The following is a 27,175-nucleotide window of genomic DNA, read 5'->3' as shown; positions in this document are numbered from 1 at the left end:
GATCTGAGACCACCACTCTCAGTTGAAGCTGAAGACCGTTTCTGTAAGCCCAGGTTCTTTCTTGCCGTCTCTTCCTGAGTTTGTTCTTCCATCCCTGCAACTGGGACGGTGCCAGCAGCATTGACTGGAAAGCCCCTCACATCACTGACCTTTACTGCTCCTCTCAACACCAGTCAGCATTTCTCCCCTTCTGGAAAGGGATGCAGCAGTCTGGACTATGACTCCGAAAACTCTGTTTTTCAGGTTTGTCGTGATGTCCTGATCATCTGCATTCCTTTTCTGGGCCTCCAAGAACTCTATGGGGTATTAGATCATCTCCTTGATGGTCAGGATCTGCCAAGGGCCAGGGATTTCTATAGACAATTCTGCGTGAAACTGGTGAGTGTGCGGTAAATGCTGCCTGCAAAAATGCAGACGAGAGTCCAGGCAAATCCCGGAAAGGACGAACATTGTAGCAAGGGATCTCTGGCCAGAGCCGGAACTGCCTTAGAAGGATAGCAATGATGCTTAGTATCCTGCCACATGCCAAGTCCTGACTGGGATCCGTTCTCCTAGATTCCTGAAACACATCTGTTGATCAGTGCTGTAAGCCCCAGTACCTTTCTGATTAAATTTAGGTCGAAATAGCCATAAAGCATCTTCCAAAAGAATAATTAATGGCTGGGTGAATGTTGACTGGCCTTTATATTTCCCTTCTTAGGACGTGTAGGGCTGAGTTTCATAAAGCGTCACCTTCCAGTTGCCCTCTTTGTAACACGCCTCTCTTCTAGGCAAAGAAAAACCAGGAAATCCTGTGGATCCTCCACACACACTCATTTCCCTTCTTCAGCAGCAGCTGGGAGATGATCAGGAGTGCAGCCATCAAACTCACAGGTGAGGGCACGTCCACGTTCCCTACTCAGATACGTCTGCTCTTCTCCATCAAGTTTTGCTTGGACTGGAAGCTACTCCACTGTGAACACTGGTATGACTGGATGACCAAAAAATAAATCTAAGGCCAGAAGGAAGTTCCTTTTATGTCTTGCAACATCTTCCCTCAAAGAAACCCTCTTTCTTTTTTACAAATGAAAACTTATAACATCTTCTGACTCCCCAACACTTACTCTCCTCCCATCAGACCCTTCTCCCTACTGGGCCCTCCATGCTTTTTCTGGTTCCAAGTCGTCACTCCTTCTTTTCCTCAAGCCTTTGCTCCAAGCCTGCTGCCCCTGCCTAAATGTTTTCCTTTGCATCATCCCTTAACGTAAATTATAATAAACCTTCTCAGTTCAGTTCCAGCTGAGAGCTTTACCAGCAACACGGTACAAGTAGAAAGTGTGTTGGTATGGAGTCCAGCAGACCTTGGCTCTGCTGTGTGATTCTGGACAATTCACTTAACATCTCCGTGTTGCCTCTTTGTCTGATCTATAAAATAAAAGAGGAAAGGAAGTGAATCTCTGAGGATCCTTCTATTATGAAATTCTAAGCCTTATCATGAAGCCTGTTCCATTATCCAGCCCACAGTGAACAGGCCCACTCACTCGGCCACCTTTCAGAGTGAGTTAAAACCTGAGGATTTCTTATTGGATCATGAATATGATCCCCCCAACTACATTGTAAACTTTTAGAAGACAGGGACCATATCTTACACGCCTTTGAAACCCTGACAACAACTGTTACCCCCTGAGAGAACACTGTGGGAGCTTTGCCAAATAAATGTTGGGTGAACGACCACTTCCAGACATGGCACCCAAGACCCAGTAGACATCACCCTCGCATCATCCTGGGGGTGCAAAGGAAGTCATATAGTTTGCTCATTCACTAGCTAGACCATTTAACTTCTGAAGAAGTGCAGAGTCTGACCTGACTCACTTTTTACTGCGTCTTCCCCTATAATGAAATTAGTACCTTTTTCTCCTGTTGACTTTAGATGCCATTGTTCTCAATTTGACCATCCAATATGTGGAGTTATTAGACAGAGAACAACTGACCACACGTGAGTACCAACCCTAGTTTCTGCGCAGCGTATTGTTATATTCTTAGAGAAAGAGAACCTAATGCTGCTCCAAGTTCCATGTTAGCCGAGAAATTGAAAATCGTAGTATCCCTTTAGTGTCTCTGATGCTCCCTAAATACTGGAAATTCTGCAGGGTATAAAGCGACCCCCAGTTCTACTCCTCTGAGAGCATCGTTGCCAACAGACTACGATTTTCCAATTATCTGTAAACCAACTGATCACAACGTCAGGATATTCTCTTCCCTTATTTCAGTGTTAAAATAGACTCTCAACTCTCAGCTCCAGAATCCTACATGCTGGAGTAAAATGTGAGGATGCGGGGGCCAGCCCGGTGGCGTAGCTGTTAAGTTTGTGTGCTCTGCTTCGCGGCCCTGGGGTTTGCAGGTTCGGATCCCGGGCGCCAACCGACACACCACTTGTCAAGCCATGCTGTGTCGGTGTCCCATATAAAGTAGAGGAAGATGGGCACAGATGTTAGGCCAGCGCCAATCTTCCTCAGCAATAGAGGAGGATTGGCGACAGATGTTAGCTCAGGGCTGATCTTCCTCACAAAAATAAAATGTGATGATGGGGGCCTGAGGCCCACGTGGGGTTGACCCTCAGTGGGGAGCTTCACAGGGCTGCGTAGCTTGGGCCTTGGTTTTCTTCATTCACTGAACTTTGCTATTCTTTCCATTTCAGGGCTCCAAGCACTTCGGCAAGATCCCTGTGTCAGTGTCCAGAGAGCAGCTGAAGCTGCCTTGCAGACCCTCCTGAGAAGGTGTAAAGAAATAAGTGTCCCTCTGTAAACCATCAGCAAATAAACTGCTAGGCTTTTTCTATGACTGACTCCTGTCTTCTTTCTGAAAACTCACAAACTTGCAGCATCTTGAGGAAAGAGATGGTGCCTAGGATGGGGATCTTGAAGTGGTGGTGTATTCCTTACCCTCCAGGGTGTCCGTCAGGGCTTCCATTAGTAAAAAGTAACCTCCACAAATTCACTTGAGGGATAACCTGCAGTTTGAGTGGTTATAGCCACCTGGCTTTGCACAGGTTAACCCTCTATCTTGGGAAGCTTAAATGCCAGCAGATATCAAAAAATGACAGAACGTGAAACAATTGTGCTGCTATTAAGAAGAGGGCCACTGCTGTTTTCCACACAGAGCCCGTTCCTCTCATATCTTTGCCAGCTTTGAATTACTACCCACACTCTTTTCTTTCTGAAAAACAGTCTTATGATAAACTTTAACCTGTCTATTCTTTCTCAGGTTGTAATTTACATGTCAAGACTATGCCAAGTACCTTTCTGTAGAAGTCCCTTTCTGACATTCTAATAAATCTCATGGTTTCCTTTCCATTTTTATCCCAGGGCATCTCCCGTTGAATTGTGTGTGCGTGCACGTGCATGTGTGTGTGCTTGTGTGCATGTGTGTGTATGTTAACCTTCTTTATAGCATCTGAATCATAACTCTTTGCTCTTTTTCACAATGCATGCCTGAAAGGTTACATGCATGAAATTATGGATATAAAAAGAAGTTTCTAGCACAAAGCCTGGCACTCATTTAACAACTCCACCATCATGATAGTTCATTAGCAACATTATTAAATTGATGTATCCCTTCACAAATTCCTGTTACCTATATTCTAATCTCTTCACCCTCAAAATCTTTTGTTCCTACAAAACCTTCTAGAGACCAAAGGAATCTTTTAGGTCAGAGATTTTAGGCCAGACAGAGTCCATTTATTCATTCATTTAACAAATATTTATTGATTGCCTACAATTTACAAGGCACTGTTATAGCCACTGGGCTACAACTATGAGAAAAAAATAGAAAAATCCTAGCCTATGGAGCTTATGTTCTATGAAACCTGTGTATATTCCAGAGGATGGAGCCAGCCTTCAAGATGGCCCCCAATGATTCTTGCCTCCAAGTATTCATGCAGTTCCCTTCCACAATGAATAGAAATGACCTATGCAAGCAATACAGTCTTTCAGAAATGACAAAGTGTGACTTCCAAGGCAAGGTCATAAGTGACATTGCACACTCTTGAATCACCCACTCTGGGGGACCAGCTGCCATGTCATGAGGATGTTCAAGCAGCCCAAAAAGAGGTCCATGTGGCAAAGAACTGATGCCTCCTATGAACAACTAGACGTAACTTGCTAGGCATGTTGAAATGAGCCATCTTGGAAATGGACCCATGAGCCCCAGTTAAAGTCTTCAGATGATTGAAGCCTCAGCTGACACATTGACTGGATTATGAGATAAAATACAAAATGCTCAATTAAATTTGAATTCCAGGTGAATAATGAATATTTTTTTAGTGAAATTATGTCCTGATTATTGCATGGGACGTACCTACTTACACTAAGGAATTATTTATTGTTTATCTAAAATTCAAATGTAACTGAGCATCTTGTATTTTTATTTGCTAGATCTGGGAACACTAGCGCATTCTAGTGAGAGTTCTTGAGCCAGAATCACTAAGCTAAACTGCTCCTGAATTTCTGAACCACAAAACTGTATGAGCTAATAAATCTTTATTGTTGTAAGCCCCTAAGTTTTGAGGTAATTTGCTATGCAATAGAGGGTAACTATTACATGAGTCCATGATCCCACCAAAGTTGTATGCAAATTTATCTGTATAATTGCATAGGTATATTTTCTGCGTGATGGCTTTCATTAAATTCTTAGTGGAGTAAGAAGGTATTCCCAAACATAATATATATGAAACAGAGCAAGAAAAAAAAGGCAAGAGATATGGGTTTCTTTGACCTCTTTTTGCAGATTATTTTAAGTCAAATGACTTGAAAATAGCACTGTCCAATAGAACTTTCTGCAATGATGGAAATGTTCTATATCTGCACTGACCAATACAGTAGCCACCAGCCACAGGTAGCAACTGAGCATTTGAAATGTGGCTAGTCTATCTGAGGAATTTAATTTTTAAGTTTAATTAAATTTAAGTAGCTATACATAGCTATCTTAATATCTTAATATCTACAGTATTGCACAAGACAGTTTCAGAACATGGAGCAAGAAGTCATAATAGAATTGGGGCTGGGCCACCACAGAACTATAGGACTTTCTCAACAGTAGTATAAATTCACTGACACAAGACCTTGTCTGATACTTCTTTATATAGCTCCACTACTACTCTCCACCCCTCCTAGCATCCGGCAAAGAGCCTTCCTCATCGTGATTAATGGAAATTAGGTGGAAAATCACATGAAACACGCATCACCACTGAACATTTATCTATCTAAACCCTAATCTTAGAAAGATTCACCCTGACAAGAATTTCCAAAACTCTTTTTATTACATCCTGGCTCTACCCCTTATTAGCCCTGTGACTTGGGATAATCATTTAACCCTTCACTTCACTTTCCAAGTCTGTAAAATTAGGATAATAATTATCTACCTCAAGGTGCTATTATGAGGATTAACTGTATTAATGTATACATTTGTACACATGTATGTGTACAATGTGTACATTTATGTATGTGTATTTATTAATATGTACATTAATACATATAATGTATACAATGTATACAATGGAATAATATATGTATAGGATATATAATGCATATAATATATACAATGTAAAGCATTTAGAAACCTGGCACGGAATCATTGTTAAGTAAATGTTAACTATACAATATAAATATTAATAATAAATTTATCAATAGAATCACAAATATTAACATAAACTCAGTGATTGGCATATAAAGCCAATTGACTATCTCTCCCCCATGTGGCCATGTTCCTGGGTGCTGTGAATGTTGCTGCCCTTGTTGGGAGGCTGAAGCTGAAGCAGCCCCTCTAGTCAGAAGATTCCAGCTCAGCAGCTGATACCCCTGCTCTGGCTGCCTCATAGTCACTGCCAGACCCCATCGAAGCCTTCTTACTTTCTCTCGTATCATACAGAACAAGCCACAGTCAGGCTGTGTGACAGGAGAAATTTAGATCTATTTGCTCTCCCCAACAATTATTCTTATTAATCCCTCCCAACCACTACTGTTCGCTCTCAAAGAGTTGCTGCCAGGCCACTATTATGACTCTCTCCCCATTCAGTCCTCCACCAGCCCTCTGTGGTTCATCTCTACGGTTCAAACATAGGCCAAGTGAGAAAGACTTCTTGAGGGTCACAGGGAATAGAGTTACAGAGGAAAAGCGTGTTTGGGTACTATTGAAGAAATTACAGATTCCTTTCAGTCTCACTCCTGTTGCTTACCTCACTATTATTTGCATGTGTAATTATTTTTCAACTCATGTTTAAGATAGAAATTCTGTGATGTTCACAGACTGCTTAACAAGCTAGCATTGCTTTGAAGGGCTCTGAATCATGTTATTTTGCAATTCAGTGCTCTGTCCTTTAACCCAACAGTGACAGCCAGCGTTCTGCTGGTAAATCAGCGATGTTTAGCTTGGCTGACCCTTCTAAGGAGGCGGTTTTACCAGAAAAGAGGAGAACAAAGATCACAGATGGGAAGAAAGAAATAGGCTTCCAGAGAAAGAAGCCAAGGGAATTGCTTAATTGGACTTGTTCTTGCATGGCCATGGTTTTAAAGCATAAAATACAAGACGAGGCACTTCTTCTGGAGCCCTCAAGAGACTCTGAGATTATAGCAAAGATTTTCTAGTAGTGTTGTATTATTACTTGATTTAGTCCACAACCCCACCGTTATCCTTCAGATTATCTAAGCATAGAACTAAAGAATGCATGGTCGATCAGACCTGGTAGTAACCTGTGAGCTCATCTGGAGCTTTGATCTAGGCCCCTGATAGAAAGCAACTTTCTGATGAGCACTTGTATATAGCTGCAGTCTGAGAATTACCATTTCCTGGAATTTCTCTTTTTTCTCATTTATTGCAGGTATCCCTAAAACCAGGACAGGTGGATAGAGTCAAGAGCAACATGAAGGAAGGACAGTGGTATTCATCACACAAAGATGTGTGAGTGTCTGTGTGTGTATAAAATTGCCAATCATAGGCTGAGAAATGGTGTTTGCTTCTTACCTCTACTTTGTCAAACTTTATTTATCCAACAAGACATTCTCACTTATTTGTATTCCTTCTGGACAAACTGTCCTGGATTTTGTTTATTGAATTATGTGGTTATCCTGAAAGCAAGATAAATGTGGAGCACACAATTTTATAAATATATGTGGTCCATGGCTTCTTTTTCAATTGGGGAGCCACTGAAAAACACAAGATAAGAAATCCTTCCTTGAGTGATGTTAGCATCGTGGCAGAATGAATTGTTCCTTTAGTCTCTCCCCTTTAAGTTACGATTAAATGGACATTCATTAACCAGCAGAGAGTTCCCTGCACAGCACAACAGGACGTCTGAGGGATCCACACAGCTATACATCTAAAGGTGGGAGGACTAGGTCACCTGGAGGCAGTGGAACTAGGTGAGCACTCCTCTGCCTCCCCAGTGGCAGTGAGCCAGATCACAGATCCTCATACAGTGGCTGGCACAACTGTAAGAGTTGGCCTGGAGAGCCTAGCCTGCATAAACACTTTCAGAGTTGCAGCCTGGCCCGTGGGAGTGCCCACCATGCCACAGCAGCCCCATCAGTGGGAACACTCTACGCTGAGTGGTGGCAGCTCAGCCCCCATGAAGGTGCCTGCCCACTGAGCACAGTGCAGGTGAGAAGGTGCCCCACCCAATCAGAAGGTGCCCCTACCCACAGAGCACAGCAACCCATGGGGCACACAAAGTGGTGGCACAGCCTTCACGAGGGCACCCCTCCCCCCTAGTGCAGCACAGGGAAGAAGGTGCCCCACTTACTCAGAAGGTGCCCTGTCCATGGAGCACTGCAGCCCATGAGACCCACTGAGTGGCGGCTCAACCCCTGCATAGGTTCCCCTCCTGCATAGCGTGCAGCAGCTCAGCCTGTCCCATGCTGAGCACAGAGGCCCTGCCTATGGTGCCTGACCCACCCTCCCAGCACAGAGGCCCTGCCCATGTGAGCACAACCTGCACAGCAGCTGTTGCCAGCCCAGACAAACTCAGAGTAGCCCTACCCACACAACTTCCAGCAGACAAAGTGGGATCAGAAAACATATCTCCTGCTCCCCCCCAGCAGTGGCAGATGTAATCTGTGACCTGATACTACCACAAATGTGCCAGCAAAGGATCAATTCATCAAACAACATGAAGCTCTACAGTAACACTTCAGAGCAGAAGGAAAATGACAAGTCTCTAGAAACCAATCCTGAAGTCACAGAAATTTACAATCGAATGACAGAGAATCCAAAATACTTGTCATAAAGAAACTCAATGAGTTACAAGAAAACTCAGAAAGATGGTTCAATGAGCTCAGGAATAAAATTAAGGAGCAAAAGGAATTCTTAACCAAAGAGATTGAAACTCTAAACAAAATCAAACAGAAATTCTTGATATGAAGAACACAATTAGTGAGATAAAAAATACTCTAGAAACCAAAGAAAATAGAGCTGATGCTATGGAGGACAGAATTGGTGAATTAGAGGACAGAAATATAGAAATGCTTCAGGTAGAGGAGGAGAAAAAACAAAGATTTTTTAAAAATAAAGAAATTCTTTGAGAAATATCCAACTCAATTAGAAAAAGCAATATAAAGATGGTGCATATTCCAGAGGGAGAAGAAAGAGAGAAAGGAGCAGAGAGCTTCTTCAAATAAATAATTACTGAGAACTTCCCAAACCTGGGGAGGGAACTAGACTTACAAGTACATGAAGCCAATAGAATTCCTAATTACATCAGTGCAAGAAGACCTTCTCCAAAGCATACAATAGTAAAACTGCCAAAAGTCAATGACAAAGAAAAAATATTAAGGGCAGAAAGACAAAAGAAAATTACCTACAAAGGAGCGCCTATCAGACCTTCAGCAGATATCTCAGCAGAAACCTTACAGGCTAGGAGAGAATGGAATGATATGTTCAAAATATTGAAAGATGAAAATTTTCAGCCATGAATACTCTGTCTAGCAAAACTATCTTCAGATACTGTGGAGAAATAAAAACTTTCCCAGGCAGGCAAAAGCTGAGGGAGTTCATTGTCACCAGACCTCCTTTACAAGAAATGATGAAGGAAACCCTCCTACCTGAAACAAAAAGGAAAGATTTACTAAACTTTGAGCAAGGAGATAAAGAGACAAAATCAGAAAATTTCAGCTCTCTATCAGAACAGGTTAGCAAACACTTAATTATAACATAAAAGATAAAGGTAAGGAAAACATCAAAAATAACTACAAACACTTCAATTTAGTCACAAAATCACAGCAACAAAAAGAAGAATTTGTGGCAACAATAATTCAGAATGGGAAGAGGAAAGGGGTGGAACCTGCTTAGGCTGATAGAGACAAGAGGCTATCAGAAAATGGACTATCTCCTCCATGAGATTTTTTTATACAAACCTCATGGTAACTACTAAACTAAAAATCAGAATAGAGCCATAAATCATAAATAAAGAGAAAACTTGAAAAACCATCACAGAAAACCACCAAACTGAAATGGCAGTCAGAAATACTAGGGAAAAGAAACAATGGAAATATAGAACAACTAGAAAACAAGAGAAAAAATGGCAGTGTTAAGTCCTCATAGATCAATAATCACTCTAAATGTACATAGATTGAATTATCAAATCAAAAGACACAGAATGGCTGGACGGATTATAAAACAAGAACCAACAATATGCTGCTTCCAGGAAACACATCTCAGCTCTAAAGACAAATATAGGCTCAGAGTGAAGGAATGGAAGACAATACTCTAAGCAGATGGCAAGCAAAGAAAACAGGTGTTGCCATACTTATATCACACAAGGCAGACTTCAAGATAAAAAAGACAATGGGAGACAAAGAGGAGCATTATATGGTAATAAAAGGGACATTCCACCAAGAGGAAATAGCACTTATGAATATATATGCACCTAACACAGGAGCACCAAAGTATATAAAGCAACTACTAACATACCTAAAGGGAGACATTAACAGCAACACAATAATAGCAGGGGACCTCAACAACCCACCTACATCAGTGTATAGACCATCCAGACAGAAAGTCAACAAGGAAACAGTGGCCTTAAATGAAACACTAGATCAGATGGACTTAATAAATACATATAGAAAATTCCTTCCAAAAAAAGCAGAATACACATTCTTTTCAAGGGCACATGGAGCATTCTCTAAGATACACTATATGTTGGGAAACAAGGCAAGCCTCAATAAATTCAAGAAGATTGAAATCATATCAAGTATCTTTTCCAACCTCAACAGTATAAAACTAGAAATCAACTACAAGAAAAAAGCTGAGAAATCCACAAGTATGTGAAGACTAAACAACATGCTACTGAACAACTATTGGATCAGTGGAGAAATCAAAAAATACCTGGAGACAAATGAAAATGAAAATACAACATACCAATTCTTATGGGATGCAGTTTAAGTTGTCCTAAGAGGGAAATTTGTTAGCAATATAGGCCCACCTCAGCAAACAAGAAAAATCTCAAATAAGTAATCTTAAACCACACCTAACAGAACTAGAAAAAGAAGAACAAATGAAGCCCCAAGTCAGCAGAAGGAGGGAAATGATAAAAATTAGAGCAGAAATAAATGAAATAGAGACTAAAAAAAACAGTAGAAAAGATCAATGAAACTAAGAGCTGGTTCTTTGAGAAAATAAACAAAATTGACAAACCCTTAGCCAGACTCACTAAGAAAAAAAGAGAAGGCTCAAATAAATAAAATTAGAAATGAAAGAGGAGAAATTACAACAGATACTGCATAAATACAAAGGATTATAAGAGAATACTATGAAAAACTATATGCCCACACATTGGATAACCTAGAAGAAATGGATAAATTCTTACACTTATACAACCTCCCAAAACTGAATCAAGAAGAAATAGAGAATCTGAATAGACCAATCACAAGTAAAAAGATTGAAACAGTAATCAAAAATCTCCCAAAACACAAAAGTCCAGGACCAGATGGCTTCTCTGGAGAATTCTACCAAACATTCAAAGAAGATTTGATACATATCCTTCTCAAACTATTCCAAAAATTGAAGAAGACAGAATGCTTCCTAACTCATTCTCTGAGGCCAACATTACCCTGATACCAAAAACAGACAAGAACAACACAAAGAACGAAAATTACAGGCAAAATAGCTGATGAACATAGATGCAAAAATCCTCAACAAAACATCGGCCAATGAAATACAGCAATACATTAAAAGGATCATATACCATGATCAAGTGGGATTTATACCAGGGACACAGGGAGGGTTCAACATCTGCAAAAATGATACACCACATTGACAAAATATTTTTATTTCTCAAAGGATGCAGAGAAAGCATTTGACAAGATTCAACATCCATTTATGGTAAACACTCTCAATAAAATGGGTATAGAAAAAAAAATACCTCAACATAATAAAGACCATATATGACAAACCCACAGCCAACATCATGCTTAATGGTGAAAAACTGAAAGCCATCCCTCTGAGAACAGGAACAAGTCCAGATTGCCCACTGTCTCCTCTCCTACTCAACATAGTACTGGAGGTTTTGGCCAGAGCAATTAGACAAGAAAAAGAAATAAAATCTATCCAAATTGGAAAGGAAGAAGGGAAACTCTTGCTGTTTACAGATGACGTGATGCTATGTATAGAAAACCCTAAAGAATCCACCAGAAAACTATTTGAAATAATCAATAACTACAGCAAAGTTGCAGGGTACAAAATCAACTTACAAAAATCAGTTTCATTTCTTTTTTTTTCTTTTTTTTTTAAATTTTTTGTTTATTACAGTAACATTGGTTTATAACATTGTATAAATTTCACGTGCACATCATTATACTTCTATTTCTGCATAGATTACATCATGTTCACCACCCAAATACTAATTACAACTCATCACCACACACATGTGCCGAATATTCTCTTTCACACTCCTCCCTCCCCCCTTACACTTTGGTAACCACAAATTCAATCTCTGTCTCTATGTTTTTGTTTATTGTTGTTATTATCTACTACTTAATGAAGGAAGTCATACGGTATTTGACCTTCTCCCTCTCACTTATTTCACTTTGCTTTATACCCTCAATGTCCATCCATGTTGTCACAAATGGCTGGATTACATCGTTTCTTATGGCTGAGTAGTATTCCATTGTGTATATATACCACAGCTTCTTTATCCATTCGTCCCTTGATGGGCACTTAGGTTGCTTCCAAGTTTTGGCTATTGTGAATAACGCTGCAATGAACACAGGGGTGCGTGTATCTTTATGCATTGGTGTTTTCAAGTTCTTTGGATAAATACCCAGCAGTGGAATAGCTGGATCATATGGTAGTTCTATCCTTGATTTTTTGAGGAATCTCCATACTGTTTTCCATAGTGGCTGCACCAGTTTGCACTCCCACCAGCAGTGTATGAGAGTTCCCTTCTCTCCACAACCTCTCCAACACATGTTGTTTCCTGTCTTGTTAATTATAGCCATTCTGACGGGCGTGAGGTGATATCTCATTGTAGTTTTGATTTGCATTTCCCTGATAGTTAATGATTTTGAGCGTCTTTTCATGTGTCTGTTGGCCATCTGTATATCTTCTTTGGAGAAATGTCTGTTCAGGTCTTTTGCCCATTTTTTAATTGGGTTGGTAGTTTTTTTGTTGTTGATTGCATGGGTTCTTTATATATTTTGGAGATTAAGCCCTTATCAGATATATGGTTTGCAAATATCTTCTCCCAATTGTTAGGTTGTCTTTTCGTTTTGTTGATGGTTTCCTTTGCTGTGCAGAAGATTTTTAGTTTGATGTAGTCCCATTTGTTTATTTTTTCTATTGTTTCTCTTGCCTGGTCAGACATGGTGCTTGAAAATATGTTGCTAGGACCGATGTGGAAGAGCGTACTGCCTATGTTTTCTTCTAGAAGTTTCATAGTTTCAGGTCTTACATTCAAGTCTTTAATCCATTTGGAGTTAATTTTAATTTTTGTGTATGGTGTAAGGTAAGGGTCTACTATCATTTTTTTGCATATGGCTATCCAGTCTTCCCAACACCATTTGTTGAAGAGACTTTCTTTTCCCCATTGTATGTTCTTGGTTCCTTTGTCAAAGATTAGCTGCCCATAGATGTGTGGGTTTATCTCTGGGCTTTCGATTCTATTCCATTGATCTGTGTGTCTGTTTTTGTGCCAGTACCATGCTGTTTTGGTTACTACAGCTTTGTAGTATATTTTGAAATCAGGGAGTGTGATACCTCCAGCTTTGTTCTTTTTTCTCAGGATTCCTTTAGCTATTCAGGGTCTTTTGTTGTTCCATATAAATTTTAGGATTCTTTGTTCTATTTCTGTGAAAAATGTTGTTGGAACTTTGATAGGGATTGCATTGAATCTATAGATTGCTTTAGGAAGTATGGGCATCTTAACTATGTTAATTCTTCCAATCCAAGAGCACAGACTTTCTTTCCATTTCTTTGTGTCTTCTTCAATTTCTTTCAGCAATGTTTTATAGATTTCCGTGTACAGCTCTTTCACCTCTTTGGTTAAGTTTATTCCTAGGTATTTTATTCTTTTTGTTGCAATTGTAAATGTGATGGTATTCTTAATTTCTCTTTCTGCTACTTCGTTGTTAGTGTATAGAAATGCAACTGATTTTTGTATGTTGATTTTATATCCTGCAACTTTACCATATTCGTTTATTACTTCTAAAAGTTTTCTGGTGGATTCTTCAGGGTTTTCTATATATAAAGTCATGTCATCTGCAAATAGTGACAGTTTCACTTCTTCCTTTCCAATTTGGATCCCTTTTATTTCTTTCTCTTGCCTGATTGCTCTGGCTAGGACTTCCAGTACTATGTTAAATAGGAGTGGTGACAGTGGGCATCCTTGTCTGGTTCCTGTTCTTAGAGGGATAGCTTTCAGTTTTTCACCATAGAGAATGACATCAGCTGTGGGTTTGTCATATATGGCCTTTATTATGTTGGGGTACTTTCCTTCTATACCCATTTTCTTCAGATTTTTTATCATAAATTGATGTATCTTGTCAAATGCTTTCTCTGCATCTATTGAGATGATCATGTGATTTTTATTCTTCATTTTATGAATGTGGTGTATTACGTTGATTGATTTGCGAATGTTTAACCATCCCTGCATACCTGGAATAAATCCCACTTGATCGTGGTGTATAATCTTTTTAACGTATTGTTGTATGCGATTTGCTAGTATTTTGTTGAGGATTTTGGCATCGGTGTTCATCAGTGATATTGGCCTGTAATTTTCTTTTTCTGTGTTATCCTTGTCTGGTTTTGGTATCAGGGTAATGTCAGCTTCATAGAATGAGTTAGGGAGCTTCCCCCCCTCCTCAATTTTTGGAAGAGTTTGAGAAGGATAGGTATTAAGTCTTCTTTGAATGTTTGGTAGAATTCACCAGGGAAGCCGTCTGGTCCTGGACTTTTATTTTTGGGGAGGTTTGTGATTACCGCTTTGATCTCCTTACTGGTGATTGGTCTATTCAAATTCTCTACTTCTTCTTGATCCAGTTTTGGAAGGTTGTATGATTCTAAGAATTTATCCATTTCTTCCAGATTGTCGAATTGGTTGGCATATAGCTTTTCATAGTATTCTCTTATAATCTTTTGTATTTCTGAGGTGTCTGTTGTAATTTCTCCTCTTTCATTTCTGATTTTACTTATTTGTGTCTTCTCTCTTTTTTTCTTGGTGAGTCTAGCTAAAAGTTGGTCAATTTTGTTGATCTTTTCAAAGAACCAGCTCTTGGTTTTATTAATTTTTTCTATTGTTTTTGGTCTCTATTTCATTTATTTCTGCTCTGATTTTTATTATTTCCCTTCTTCTACTGATTTTGGGCTTTGTTTGTTCTTCTTTTTCCAGTTCCTTTAGGTGCATTGTTCGATTGTTTATTTGAGATTTTTCTTGTTTGTTGAGATAGGCCTGTATTGCTATAAACTTCCCTCTTAGAACTGCTTTTGCTGTATCCCATAGATTCTGGCATGTCGTATTTTCATTTTCCTTTGTCTTCAGGTATTTTTTGATTTCTTCTTTGATTTCTTCATTGACCCAGTCGTTGTTCAGTAGCATTTTGTTTAATCTCCACGTATTTGTGGCTTTTCTGATTTTCTTCCTATAGTTGATTTCTAGTTTCATACCGTTGTGGTCAGAAAAGATGCTTGGTGTTATTTCAATCTTCTTAAATTTATGGAGACTTGTTTTTTGGCCTAATATGTGATCAATCCTGGAGAATGTTCCATGTGCATTTGAAAAGAACGTGTATTCTTTGGTTTTTGGATGCAATACTCTGTTTATATCTACTAAGTCCATCTGTTCTAGTGTGTCATTTAAGGCCAATGTTTCCTTATTGATCTTCTGTTTGGATGATCTATCCATTGGTGTAAGTGGAGTGTTAAAGTCCCCTACTATTATTGTGTTACTGTCTATTTCTGTTTTTATATCTGTTAATAATTGCTTTATATATTTAGGTTCACCTACATTGGGTGTGTAGATATTTACAAGTGTTATATCCTCTTGTTGGATTGTTCCCTTGATCATTATGTAATGCCCTTCTTTGTCTCTTTTTACAGTTTTTGTTTTAAAGTCTATTTTGTCTGATATGAGTACTGCTAAGCCAGTTTTCTTTTCATTGCCATTTGCGTGGAGTATCTTTTTCCATCCCTTCACTTTCAGTTTGTGAGTGTCTTTAGGTCTGAAGTGTGTCTCTTATATGCAGCATATATATGGGTCTTGTTTTTTATCCAATCAGCCACCCTATGCCTTTTAATTGGAGCATTTAGTCCATTGACGTTTAAAGTAGCTATTGATAAGTATGTACTTACTACCATTTTTTAACTTTTTTTTCTCACTGTTTTAGTAGTCCTTCTCTGTTCCTTTCTTCTTATATACAGAATTGATGGTCTCTTTAGTTTGACCTCTGTCTGAAAGCTCTACTCTTTAACTCCCCTCCTCCCTACTTTTATGTTTTTGATATCATATCTAACCTCCTTTTTGTGCATTTGTATCCATTACCCTCTTATCATGGAAATAGATCATTTTTCCTGTTTGTGGTCTTCTCTTTTCCACTTAAATCAGTCCCTTTAACATTTCTTGTAGCACTGGTTTCTTGGTGACAAATTCCTTTAATTTTTGCTTGTCTGGGAAATTTTTTATCTCTCCTTCCATTTTGAATGATAACCTTGCTGGGTAGAGTATTCTTGGCTGTAAGTTTTTTCCTTTTAGCACTTTAAATATATCGTGCCACACTCTTCTAGCTTGTAAGGTTTCTGCTGAGAAGTCAGCTGATAACCTTCTGGGGTTTCCTTTGTATGTAACTTGACTTTCTCTTGCAGCTTTTAGGATTCTCTCTTTATCTTTAATTCTGGACCTTTTGATTGTGATGTGTCTTGGTGTGGGCCTCTTTGGGTTTATCTTGCTTGGGGCTCTCTGTGCTTCCTGTACCTGGATGTCTGTTTCCTTCCTTAGGATAGGGAAGTTTTCATCTATTATTTCTTGAAATAGATTCTCTGCCCTTTGTCTCACTCTTCTCCTTCCGGGACACCTATAACACGGATGTTAGTGTGCTTGATGTTGTCGCAGAGGTCCCTTAGACTGTCCTCACTCTTTTGAATTCTTTTCTCTTTTACCTGTTCAGCTTGGGTAATTTCCTCTAGTCTTTCGTCCAGCTTGCAGATCCGTTCTTCTGTATCCTCTACTCTGCTTTTGAGTCCCTCTAGTGAATTTCTCATTTCCAGTGTTGTATTCTTCAGTTCTGATTGGATCTTTTTTATATATTCCATTTCTTTGTTGACATTCTCACTGAGTTCATCCATTCTTCTCCCCACATCAGTGAGCATCCTTAACACTCTTAGTTTGAACTCTCTGTTGGGTAGGTTGCTCATTTCTGTTTCACTTTTAGTTCCTTTTCTGGGGTTTTGTCCTGTTCCCTTACTTGGAATGTATTCCTTTGCCTCCTCATTTTGCCTCTTTCCCTGTGTTTGTGTCTACATATTAGGTAGGTCACCTACATCTCCTGCTCTTGGATAGGTGACCTTATGTAAGTGATGCCTTAGGGGGCCTGCAGTGTGCTTCCCTCAGTTCTCAATGAGCCAGGGGTGACCCCTATGTGGGCTACTTGTGTCCTTTTATTGTGGCCTGTTTGCTCTCCTTGTAGGCACCCAGGGAGGCCGAGTTATGCTCCTGGCCAGCTGTTGTAATGTTCAGTTGCTTGTAGTTGTTGTGGTCCCTTCAGTCTCTTTATCAGGTGTGGGGAGCCCCAGCACAGTTGGCTGCAAGTTCTAATACCACATTTGTGTTGCAGTATTTCTTTTAAGTGAGTAGGCCCCCAGCATGGCAGGTTGTTAGGCTCAGGGCCTTACAATTGCTATAAGCCTGCAGCCTTTAGGTCTCTTGTCAGCTCTCTGAGGATTGCAGCTGGGTGGGGCTGGCCTCAGGCACAGGACCACCCAATTGTTTCAGGCTTTGGAAGGTGGGGCAAACCCCCTATGTGGGTCTTTGAGAAGCACAAGTCTTCTGCAGCTGACAAGCCCTGCCGCCCACAGGTCCACACACACAGTCAACACAGTCCTTCCCCGTGTGCGCCCCCCAACCCCCCAAAGCAGACCCAGTCTCTCCATGGTGGGAGCCCCACACACTCCACCACCGCCCCACACTATCCACCCGCTCCTTGTGCACGCCCTGCCCCACCAAAGTCAGCTCAGTTGCCAGGCTGCAGAGAATCCAGTCAGCAATCTATGCAGGCCCACAAGTTGCCTGAGGGCTTGTTGTTGGGTGGGGCCAGTCTCCAGGGTGGGCTGCTGCCCTTGCTGAGCTGGATTAAATCGGTGCTTTAGCGGGTGGAGCAGACCTGGGCTAACAGGCCCCAGGGAGAACTCCAATGGCATCCGTGTCAGCACGCCCACACCAGGCCACAACAATGGCTGCCACCAATCTCCCAGTCCCTGGAGAGGTCTCACCTCTCACTGAGATGCACTCAGGGCCTATTAGGTGAGTCTCTTTTCACCAAAGCACTGTGCACCTTTCTTTCCGGTGATTTTAGGTTGCTTTCTGAAACGGATGAGTTTGCACGTGGGCCCTTTAAGAGCCGGTTTCAATTTCTTTGTGAACCAGCTTTTCTGGGGGTACTCCTCAATGTTTTAGGAGCAGGCAAAGTCAGATATTATGCCACTTGTCTCGATTGTGCTGGGTCCACAAAATGCCCACAACGGGGGCACTCCCCGGCTTGGGCCCCTCTCCTCCAGGGAGGACTGCATACCTTTGGGCTGTCCCCTGGCAGCCGTGAGGTACTGTGGCTCGTGAAGGCGGCGTTTTTCCTCTCCAGAAGGGAGTTTCTGCCTCTTCCACCTCAATTACGATTGTGCTTTGTTGCAGGAGTTCCTCTTATCCAGTTTTCAGTTCTGTCTCAGGGGTAATATTTGCACGAGTAGTTGTAAATTGGCTGTGTCTGCAGGAGGAGGTGAGTTCAGAGTCTGCTTACGCTGCCATCTTGACTTCGTCCGCCAGCCCAGTTTCATTTCTATACACTAATAATGAACTAGCAGAAAGAGTACTCAAGAATACAATCCCATTTACAATTGCAACAAAAAGAATAAAATATCTAGGAATAAATTTAACCAAGGAGGTGAAAGATCTATAGAGTGAAAACTATAAGACATTATTGAAAGAAATTGAAGAAAACACAAAGAAATGGAAAGACATTCCATGCTCATTGGAAGAATAAACATAGTTAAAATGTCCATATTACCTAAAGCAATCTACAGATTCAATGCAATCCCAATCAGAATCCCGATGACATTCTTCATGGAAATAGAACAAAGAATCCTAAAATTTATTTGGAACAACAAAAGACCCCAATAGCCAAAGCAATCCTGAGAAAAAGGAACAAAACTGGAGGCATCAAAATCCCTGACTTCAAAATATACTACAAAGTTATACTAATCAAAACAACATGGTACTGGTATGAAAATAGACACGCAGATCAATGGAACAGAATGGAAAGCCCAGAAATAAAATCACACATCTATGGACAGCTAATCTTCGACAAAGGAGCCAGGAACATAGAATGCAAAAAGGAAAGTCTCTTCAATAAATGGTGTTGGGAAAACTGGACAGCCACATGCAAAAGAATGAAAGTAGACCATTGTCTTACACCATATACAAAAAATAACTCAAAATGGATTAAAGACTTGACTATAAGACCTGAAAGCATAAAACTCAGTACAGTGTTTGACATCAGTCTTAGCAGTATCTTTTCAAATACCATGTCTACTCAGGCAAGGGAAACGGAAGAAAAAATTAACACATGGGACTACATCAGACTAAAAAGCTTCTGCAAGGCAAAGGAAACCATCAACAAAATGAAAAGACAACCCACCAACTGGGAGAAAATATTTGCAAATCATATATCCAACAAGGGGTTAATCTCCAAAATATGTAAAGAATTCATACAACTCAACAACAAAAGAACAAACAACCTGATCAAAAAATAGGCAGTGGATATGAACAGACATTTTTCCAAAAAAGATATACAGATGGCCAATAGGTACATGAAAATATGTTCAATATCAATAATTGTTAGGGAAATGCAAATCAAAACTACAATGAGATATCACCTCACACCCATCAGACCTCACCATACCTTAGTATAATCACCAAGACAAATAGGTAACAAATGTTGGAGAGGATGTGGAGAAAAGGGAACTCTCATTCACTGCTGGTGGGAATGCAAACCAGTGCAGCCACTAAGAAAAACATTATGGAGATTTATCAAAAAATTAAAAACAGAAATACCATACTATCCAGTTATCCCACTACTGGGTATTTATCCAAAGAACACGAAATCAACAATTCAAAGAGATTTATGCACCCCTATGTTCACTGCAGCATTATTCACAATAGCCAAAATGTGAAAGCAACCCAAGTGCCCATCAACTGATGAATGAATAAAGAAGATGTGGTATATATATACAATGGAATACTACTCAGCTACAAAAAGAAAAAGACAAAATTGTCCCATTCACAACAACATGGATGGACTTTGAGGGTATTATGTTAAGCGAAATAAGCCAGACAGAGAAAGACAAACAAACACTGTATGATTTCACTCATATGTAAAAGATAAACAAACACATGGATAAAGAGAACAGATTAGTGATTACCGGAGGGGTAGAGGGAGGGGGTGGGCGAAAGAGGTAAAGGGGCATACATGTATGGTGACTGATAAAAACTAGACTATTGGTGGTCAGCATGATGCAATCTATACAGAAACTGATATATAATAATATACACCTGAAATTACACAATGTTATAAACCAATATGACCTCAATAAAATAAGTGAAAAAAAAGAAAAAAAAAATCCTTCCTTCTACATTACTTACCATTTCCTCTAAATATTCTCAGACCACAACGGTATGAAACTAGAAATCAACTATAGGAAGAAAATCAGAAAAGCCACAAATACATGGAGATTAAACAAAATGCTACTGAACAACGACTGGGTTAACAAAGAAATCAAAGAAGAAATCAAAAAATACCTGAAGACAAAGGAAAATGAAAATACGACATGCCAGAATTATGGGATACAGCAAAAGCAGTTCTAAGAGGGAAGTTTATAGCGATACAGGCCTATCTCAACAAACAAGAAAAATCTCAAATAAACAATCTAACAATGCACCTAAAGGAACTAGAAAAAGAAGAACAAACAAAGCCCAAAATCAGTAGAAGAAGGGAAATAATAAAAATCAGAGCAGAAATAAATGAAATAGAGACCAAAAAAATAGAAAAATTAATAAAACCAAGAGCTGGTTCTTTGAAAAGATCAGCAAAATAGACAAACCTTTAGTTAGACTCACCAAGAAAAAAAGAGAGAAGGCACAAATAAGTAAAATCAGAAATGAAAGAGGAGAGGTTACAACAGACACCTCAGAAATACAAAAGATTATAAGAGAATACTATGAAAAGCTATATGCCAACCAATTCGACAATCTGGAAGAAATGGATAAATTCTTAGAATCATACAACCTTCCAAAACTGGATCAAGAAGAAGTAGAGAATTTGAATAGACCAATCACCAGTAAGGAGATCAAAACAGTAATCACAAACCTCCCCAAAAATAAAAGTCCAGGACGAGACGGCTTCCCTGGTGAATTCTACCAAACATTCAAAGAAGACTTAATACCTATCCTTCTCAAACTCTTCCAAAAAATTGAGGAGGGGGGGAAGCTCCCCAACTCATTCTACGAAGCTGACATTACCCTGATACCAAAACCAGACAAGGACAACACAAAAAAAGAAAATTACAGGCCAATATCACTGATGAACATCGATGCGAAAATCCTCAACAAAATACTAGCAAATCGCATACAACAATACGTTAAAAAGATTATACACCATGATCAAGTGGGATTTATTCCAGGTATGCAGGGATGGTTTGCAAATCAATCAACGTAATACACCACGTTAATAAAATGAAGAACAAAAATCACATGATCATCTCAATAGATACAGAGAAAGCATTTGACAAGATACAGCATCCATTTATGATAAAAACTCTGAATAAAATGGGTATAGAAGGAAAGTACCTCAACATAATAAAGACCATATATGAGAAACCCACAGCTAATATCATCCTCAATGGTGAAAAACTGAAAGCTATCCCTCTAAGAACAGGAACCAGACAAGGACGCCCACTGTCACCACTCCTATTTAACATAGTATTGGAAGTCCTAGCCAGAGCAATCAGGCAAGAGAAAGAAATAAAAGGGATCCAAATTGGAAAGGAAGAAGTGAAACTGTCACTATTTGCAGATGACATGATTTTATATATAGAAAACCCTAAAGAATCCACCAGAAAACTTTTAAAAGTAATAAATGAATATGGTAAAGTTGCAGGATACAAAATCAACATACAAAAATCAGTTGCATTTCTGTACACTAACAACGAAGTAGCAGAAAGAGAAATTAAGAATACCATCCCATTTACAATTGCAAAAAAAAAAGAATAAAATACCTAGGAATAAACTTAACCAAAGAGGTGAAAGATCTGTACACCGAAAACTATAAAACATTTCTGAAAGAAATTGAAGAAGACACAAAGAAATGGAAAGATATTCCGTGCTCTTGGATTGGAAGAATTAACATAGTTAAGACGTCCATACTTCCTAAAGCCATCTATAGATTCAATGAAATCCCTATCAAAGTTCCAACAATATTTTTCACAGAAATAGAACAAAGAATCCTAAAATTTATATGGAACAACAAAAGACCCTGAATAGCTAAAGGAATCCTGAGAAAAAAGAACAAAGCTGGAGGTATCACACTCCCTGATTTCAAAATATACTGCAAAGCTATAGTAACCAAAACAGCATGGTACTGGCACAAAAACAGACACACAGATCAATGGAATAGAATCGAAAGCCCAGAAATAAACCCACACATCTATGGACAGCTAATCTTTGACAAAGGAGCCAAGAACATACAATGGAGAAAAGAAAGTCTCTTCAACAAATGGTGTTGGGAAAACTGGATAGCCACATGCAAAAAAATGAAAGTAGACCCTTACCTTACACCATGCACAAAAATTAACTCCAAATGGATTAAAGACTTGAATGTAAGACCTGAAACTATGAAACTTCTAGAAGAAAACATAGGCAGTACGCTCTTCCACATCGGTCTTAGCAACATCTTTTCAAACACCACATCTGACCGGGCAAGAGAAACAATAGAAAAAATAAACAAATGGGACTACATCAAACTAAAAAGCTTCTGCACAGCAAAGGAAACCATCAACAAAACGAAAAGACAACCTAACAATTGGGAGAAGATATTTGCAAACCATATATCTGATAAGGGCTTAATCTCCAAAACGTATAAAGAACTCATGCATCTCAACAACAAAAAAACTACCAACCCAATTAAAAAATGGGCAAAAGACCTGAACAGACATTTCTCCAAAGAAGATATACAGATGGCCAACAGACACATGAAAAGATGTTCAAAATCACTAACTATCAGGGAAATGCAAATCAAAACTACAATGAGATATCACCTCACGCCAGTCAGAATGGCTATAATTAACAAGACAGGAAACAATATGTGTTGGAGAGGATGTGGAGAAAAGGGAACTCTCATACACTGCTGGTGGGAGTGCAAACTGGTGCAGCCACTATGGAAAACAGTATGGAGATTCCTCAAAAAATCAACGATAGAACTACCATATGATCCAGCTATTCCACTGCTGGGTATTTATCCAAAGAACTTGAAAACACCAATTTGCAAAGGTACATGCACCCCTGTGTTCATTGCAGCGTTATTCACAATAGCCAAACCTTGGAAGCAACCTAAGTGCCCATCAAGGGACGAATGGATAAAGAAGCTGTGGTATATATACACAATGGAATACTACTCTGCCATAAGAAACGATGAAATCTAGCCATTTGTGACAACATGGATGGACATTGAGGGTATAATGCAAAGTGAAATAAGTCAGAGGGAGAAGGTCAAATACCGTATGATTTCCTTCATTAAGTAGTAGATAATAACAACAATAAACAAACACATAGGGACAGAGAGTGGATTGGTGGTTACCAGAGGGGAAGGGGGCAGGCAGGAGGGTGAAAGGGATAATTCGGCACATGTGTGTAGTGATGGGTTGTAATTAATATTTTGGTGGTGAACATGATGTAGTCCATGCAGAAATAGAAGTACAATGATGTACACCTGAAATTTTTACAATGTTATAAACCAATGTTACTGCAATAAACAAAAAATTTAAAAAAAAAAGAAAGAAAATATGATTAAAAAATATAAAATAAAATAAAATAAATAAATAAATATTCTCAGAGACAAATCCTGAGGATTAAATTGACCAATGCCTTAAACACCTTCTTTACTGCACAGTGGTCAAAAAGAGGCTCTATCTTGGAGATGGAGAGCCTGGAGAATTGTTTATTAGCCTGCAGGACAGGTTTTCCAGGACTTTTTTAATTTTTCAGAGAGACTAGGGGAGAGTTGGAATTTATCTTTACCCTGATGCCAGTGGAATCATAAGAATATCATTAAATACTCCACATCTAACCCTCACAGGCTCTGCTCATGGTTGGGATCATGAGAATGTACTGGGCCTGTGGATGGGGGTAGACAGATTGGTGGGCAGGACTTGGGGAATGGCCATTTTCCTGTCTGTAACATTTTATAGAAGATAAATGAAGCCCCATCTGACTATAGCCAAAATATTTTAATAAGAGATGAAGTTGACTAAATAGCAAAGGACCAAATATTGAAAGACAAATTGAAATACATTGTATCTAGAAGACAGCGGGTAGCCAAAGGAAGTTCTTGATAAAGGTAGTGAAATGACAAAATCAGTACTTTAGCATGTGATTAACAGAGAAGATAAACTGGTAAATCAGACAGTAGGTGATGGGCTTTTGGACTAAGAAAATATTATACGAAGAAATGACAGGGCCAGAAAGGAGATTGGACCAGTAATCAAAAACCTCCAGACAAACAAAAGTCCAGAACAAGATGGCTTCACTGGTGAATCCTACCAAACATTTAAAGAAGAGTTAATACCAATCCTTCTCAAATTTTTCCAAAAGTAGAAGAGGAGGGAATACTTCCAAACTCATTTTACGAGGCCAGCATTACTCTGATACCAAAAGCAGACGAGGATGCCACAAGAAAATTACAGACCAATGTCCCTGATGAACACAGATGCAAAAATTCTCAACAAAATATTAGCAAACCAAATTCAACAGCACATTAAAATGATCATATGCCATGATCAAGTGGGATTTATGTCATAATTTAGTACACAGAAATCTTGATCACCTTTCCCTTTTACAAGATATCACACTGACTCATTGTATTGATGACATGATGCTGATTGGACTGAGTGAGCAAAAAATAGCAACTACTGTAGACTTACTGGTAAGACATTTGCATGTCAGAGGGTGGAAAATAAATCTGACTAAATTCACGGGCTTCTACCTCAGTGAAATTGCTAGGGGTCCAGTGGTGTGGGGACATGTCAAGATATCCCATCTAAGGTGAAGGACAAGTTGTCACATCTGGCCCCTCCTAGAACCAAGACAGGCACAACACCTAGTGGGCCTCTGGATTTTAGAGGCAACATATTCCTCATTTGGCTGTGTTACTCCAGCCCATTTATCAACTCACCCTAAAGCTGCTAGTTTTGAGTGGGGCCCAGAACAAGAGAAGGCTCTGCAAGAGATGTAGGCTGCTGTGCAAGCTGCTCTGCCACGTAAGCCACATGATCCAGCAGATCCAATGGTGCTTGAAGTGTCAGTGGCAGATAAGGGTGCTGCTTAGAGCCTTTGGCAGGTCCCTATAGAGGAATGACAGTGCAGGGTCTTAGGATTTTGGAGCAAAGCCCTGCCATCCTCCACAGATAACTATTCTCCTTTTGAGCCATCAGCCTGCTACTGGGCCTTAGTAGAGACTGATGCTTAGCCATGGTTCATCAAGTTATCATGCAACCTGAGCTGCCCATCATGAACTGGTTGTTATCTGACACATCAAGCCATAAAGTTGGGCCTACATAGCAGCACCCCATCATCAAATAGAAATGACATATGTGTGATCAGGGCTGAGCATGTCCTGAAGGCACAAGTAAATTATGTGAAGAATTGACCCAAATGCCCGTTATCCCTACTCCTGCTACACTGCGTTCTCTCTCCCAGTGTACACCTATGGCCTCATGGGAAATTCCCTATGATCACTTGACAGAGGAAGATAAAACTCAGGCCTCGTTTACAGATGATTCTGCACAATATGTAGGCACTACTCATAAGTAAAGACCTGCAGCACTACAGTCCCTTTCTGGGACACCACTGAAGGACAGCAGTGAAGGGAAATACTCCCAGTGGGCAGAACTTTAAGAATTCACCTGGTTGTTCACTTTGCTTTGGAAGAGAAATGGCCAGAAGAGTGATTATATACTGATTCATGAACTATGTCCAATGGTTTGGCCAGATGGTCAGGGACTTGGAAGGAACATGATTGGAAAATTGCTGACAAGGAAATTTGTCAGGAAACAGGTACATGGATAGACCTCTCTGAATTTGCAAAAAATGTGAAGATATTTGTGTCCCATGTAAACGCTCACCAAAAAGTGACCTCAGCCGAGGAGAACTTTAATAATCGAGGCGATAAGTCTACCGGTTTTGTGAATACCAATCAGCTTTTTTCCCCAGACACTCTTGTCATAGCCCAATGGGCTCATGAACAAAGTGGCCATGGTGGTAGGGAGGGAGGTTATGCATGGGCTCAGCAAGATAGAGCTCCACTCACCAAAGCTGACCTGGCTAAGTGTCAATTTGCCAGTAGCAGAGACCAACACTGAGTCCTTGATATGGCACTATTCCCCAGGGTGATCAGCCAGCTACCTGGTGGCAGGTTGATTACATTGGAGGGCTTCTATTACGGAAGGGGCAATGTTTTGTTCTTAATGAAATAGACACTTACCCCAGATATGGATTGGCCTTCTCTGCACCCAATACTTCTGGCAAAACCACCACCTGTGAACTTACAGAATATCTTACCCACTGTCACAGTATTCCACACAGCATTGCTTCTTTTTTTTTTAACTTTTTTATTTATTTATTTGTTTGTTTGTTTGTTTATGTATTTATTTATTTATTTATTTATTTATTTATTTTGTGAGGAAGATCAGCACTGAGCTAACATCCATGCTAATCCTCCTCATTTTGCTGAGGAAAACCAGCTCTGAGCTAACATCTATTGCCAATCCTCCTCCTTTTTTTTTCCCCAAAACCCCAGTAGATAGTTGTATGTCATAGTTGCACATCCTTCTAGTTGCTGTATGTGGGACGCAGCCTCAGCATGGCCGGAGAAGCGGTGCATCGGTGCGTGCCCAGATCTGAACCCAGGCCGCCAGTAGCGGAGTGCACGCACTTAACCGTTAAGCCACGGGGCCGGCCCACAACATTGCTTCAAATCAAGGAACTCACTTTACAGCAAAAGAAGTGTTGCAATGGGCCCATGCTCATGGAATTCACTGGGCTTACTGTGTTTCCCACCATCCTGTAGCATCTGGCTTGATAGAATAATAAACTAGCCTTTTGAAGGCTCAGTTACAGTGCCTGCTAGGTGGCAATACCTTGCAGGGCTAGGGCAAGAAGGCTACATATGCTCTGAATCAGCAT

At 39.8% G+C, this 27,175-nt stretch overlaps 1 protein-coding gene across 1 annotated transcript in view; it reads left to right on the top strand.

Annotated features, from left to right (window-relative positions):
* MROH2B (maestro heat like repeat family member 2B) overlaps positions 1 to 2,803 on the top strand; it is a 63,368-nt gene extending 60,565 nt beyond the window's left edge. The window contains exons 39-42 of the mRNA XM_014781602.2: positions 244 to 378; positions 771 to 873; positions 1,910 to 1,975; positions 2,678 to 2,803. Coding sequence (XP_014637088.2) covers positions 244 to 378; positions 771 to 873; positions 1,910 to 1,975; positions 2,678 to 2,784 — 411 coding nt within the window. The 3' untranslated portion in view covers positions 2,785 to 2,803. The remainder of the gene's footprint in view (positions 1 to 243; positions 379 to 770; positions 874 to 1,909; positions 1,976 to 2,677) is intronic.
* The last annotated feature ends 24,372 nt before the right edge of the window (positions 2,804 to 27,175 follow it).

The sequence above is a fragment of the Ceratotherium simum genome, chromosome 18 (genome assembly GCF_057802395.1).
Source record: "Ceratotherium simum simum isolate JZ-2026a chromosome 18, ASM5780239v1, whole genome shotgun sequence".
In the NCBI taxonomy this organism is placed as follows: Eukaryota; Metazoa; Chordata; class Mammalia; order Perissodactyla; family Rhinocerotidae; genus Ceratotherium; species Ceratotherium simum.
This window is presented reverse-complemented; position numbering and strand designations above follow the sequence as displayed.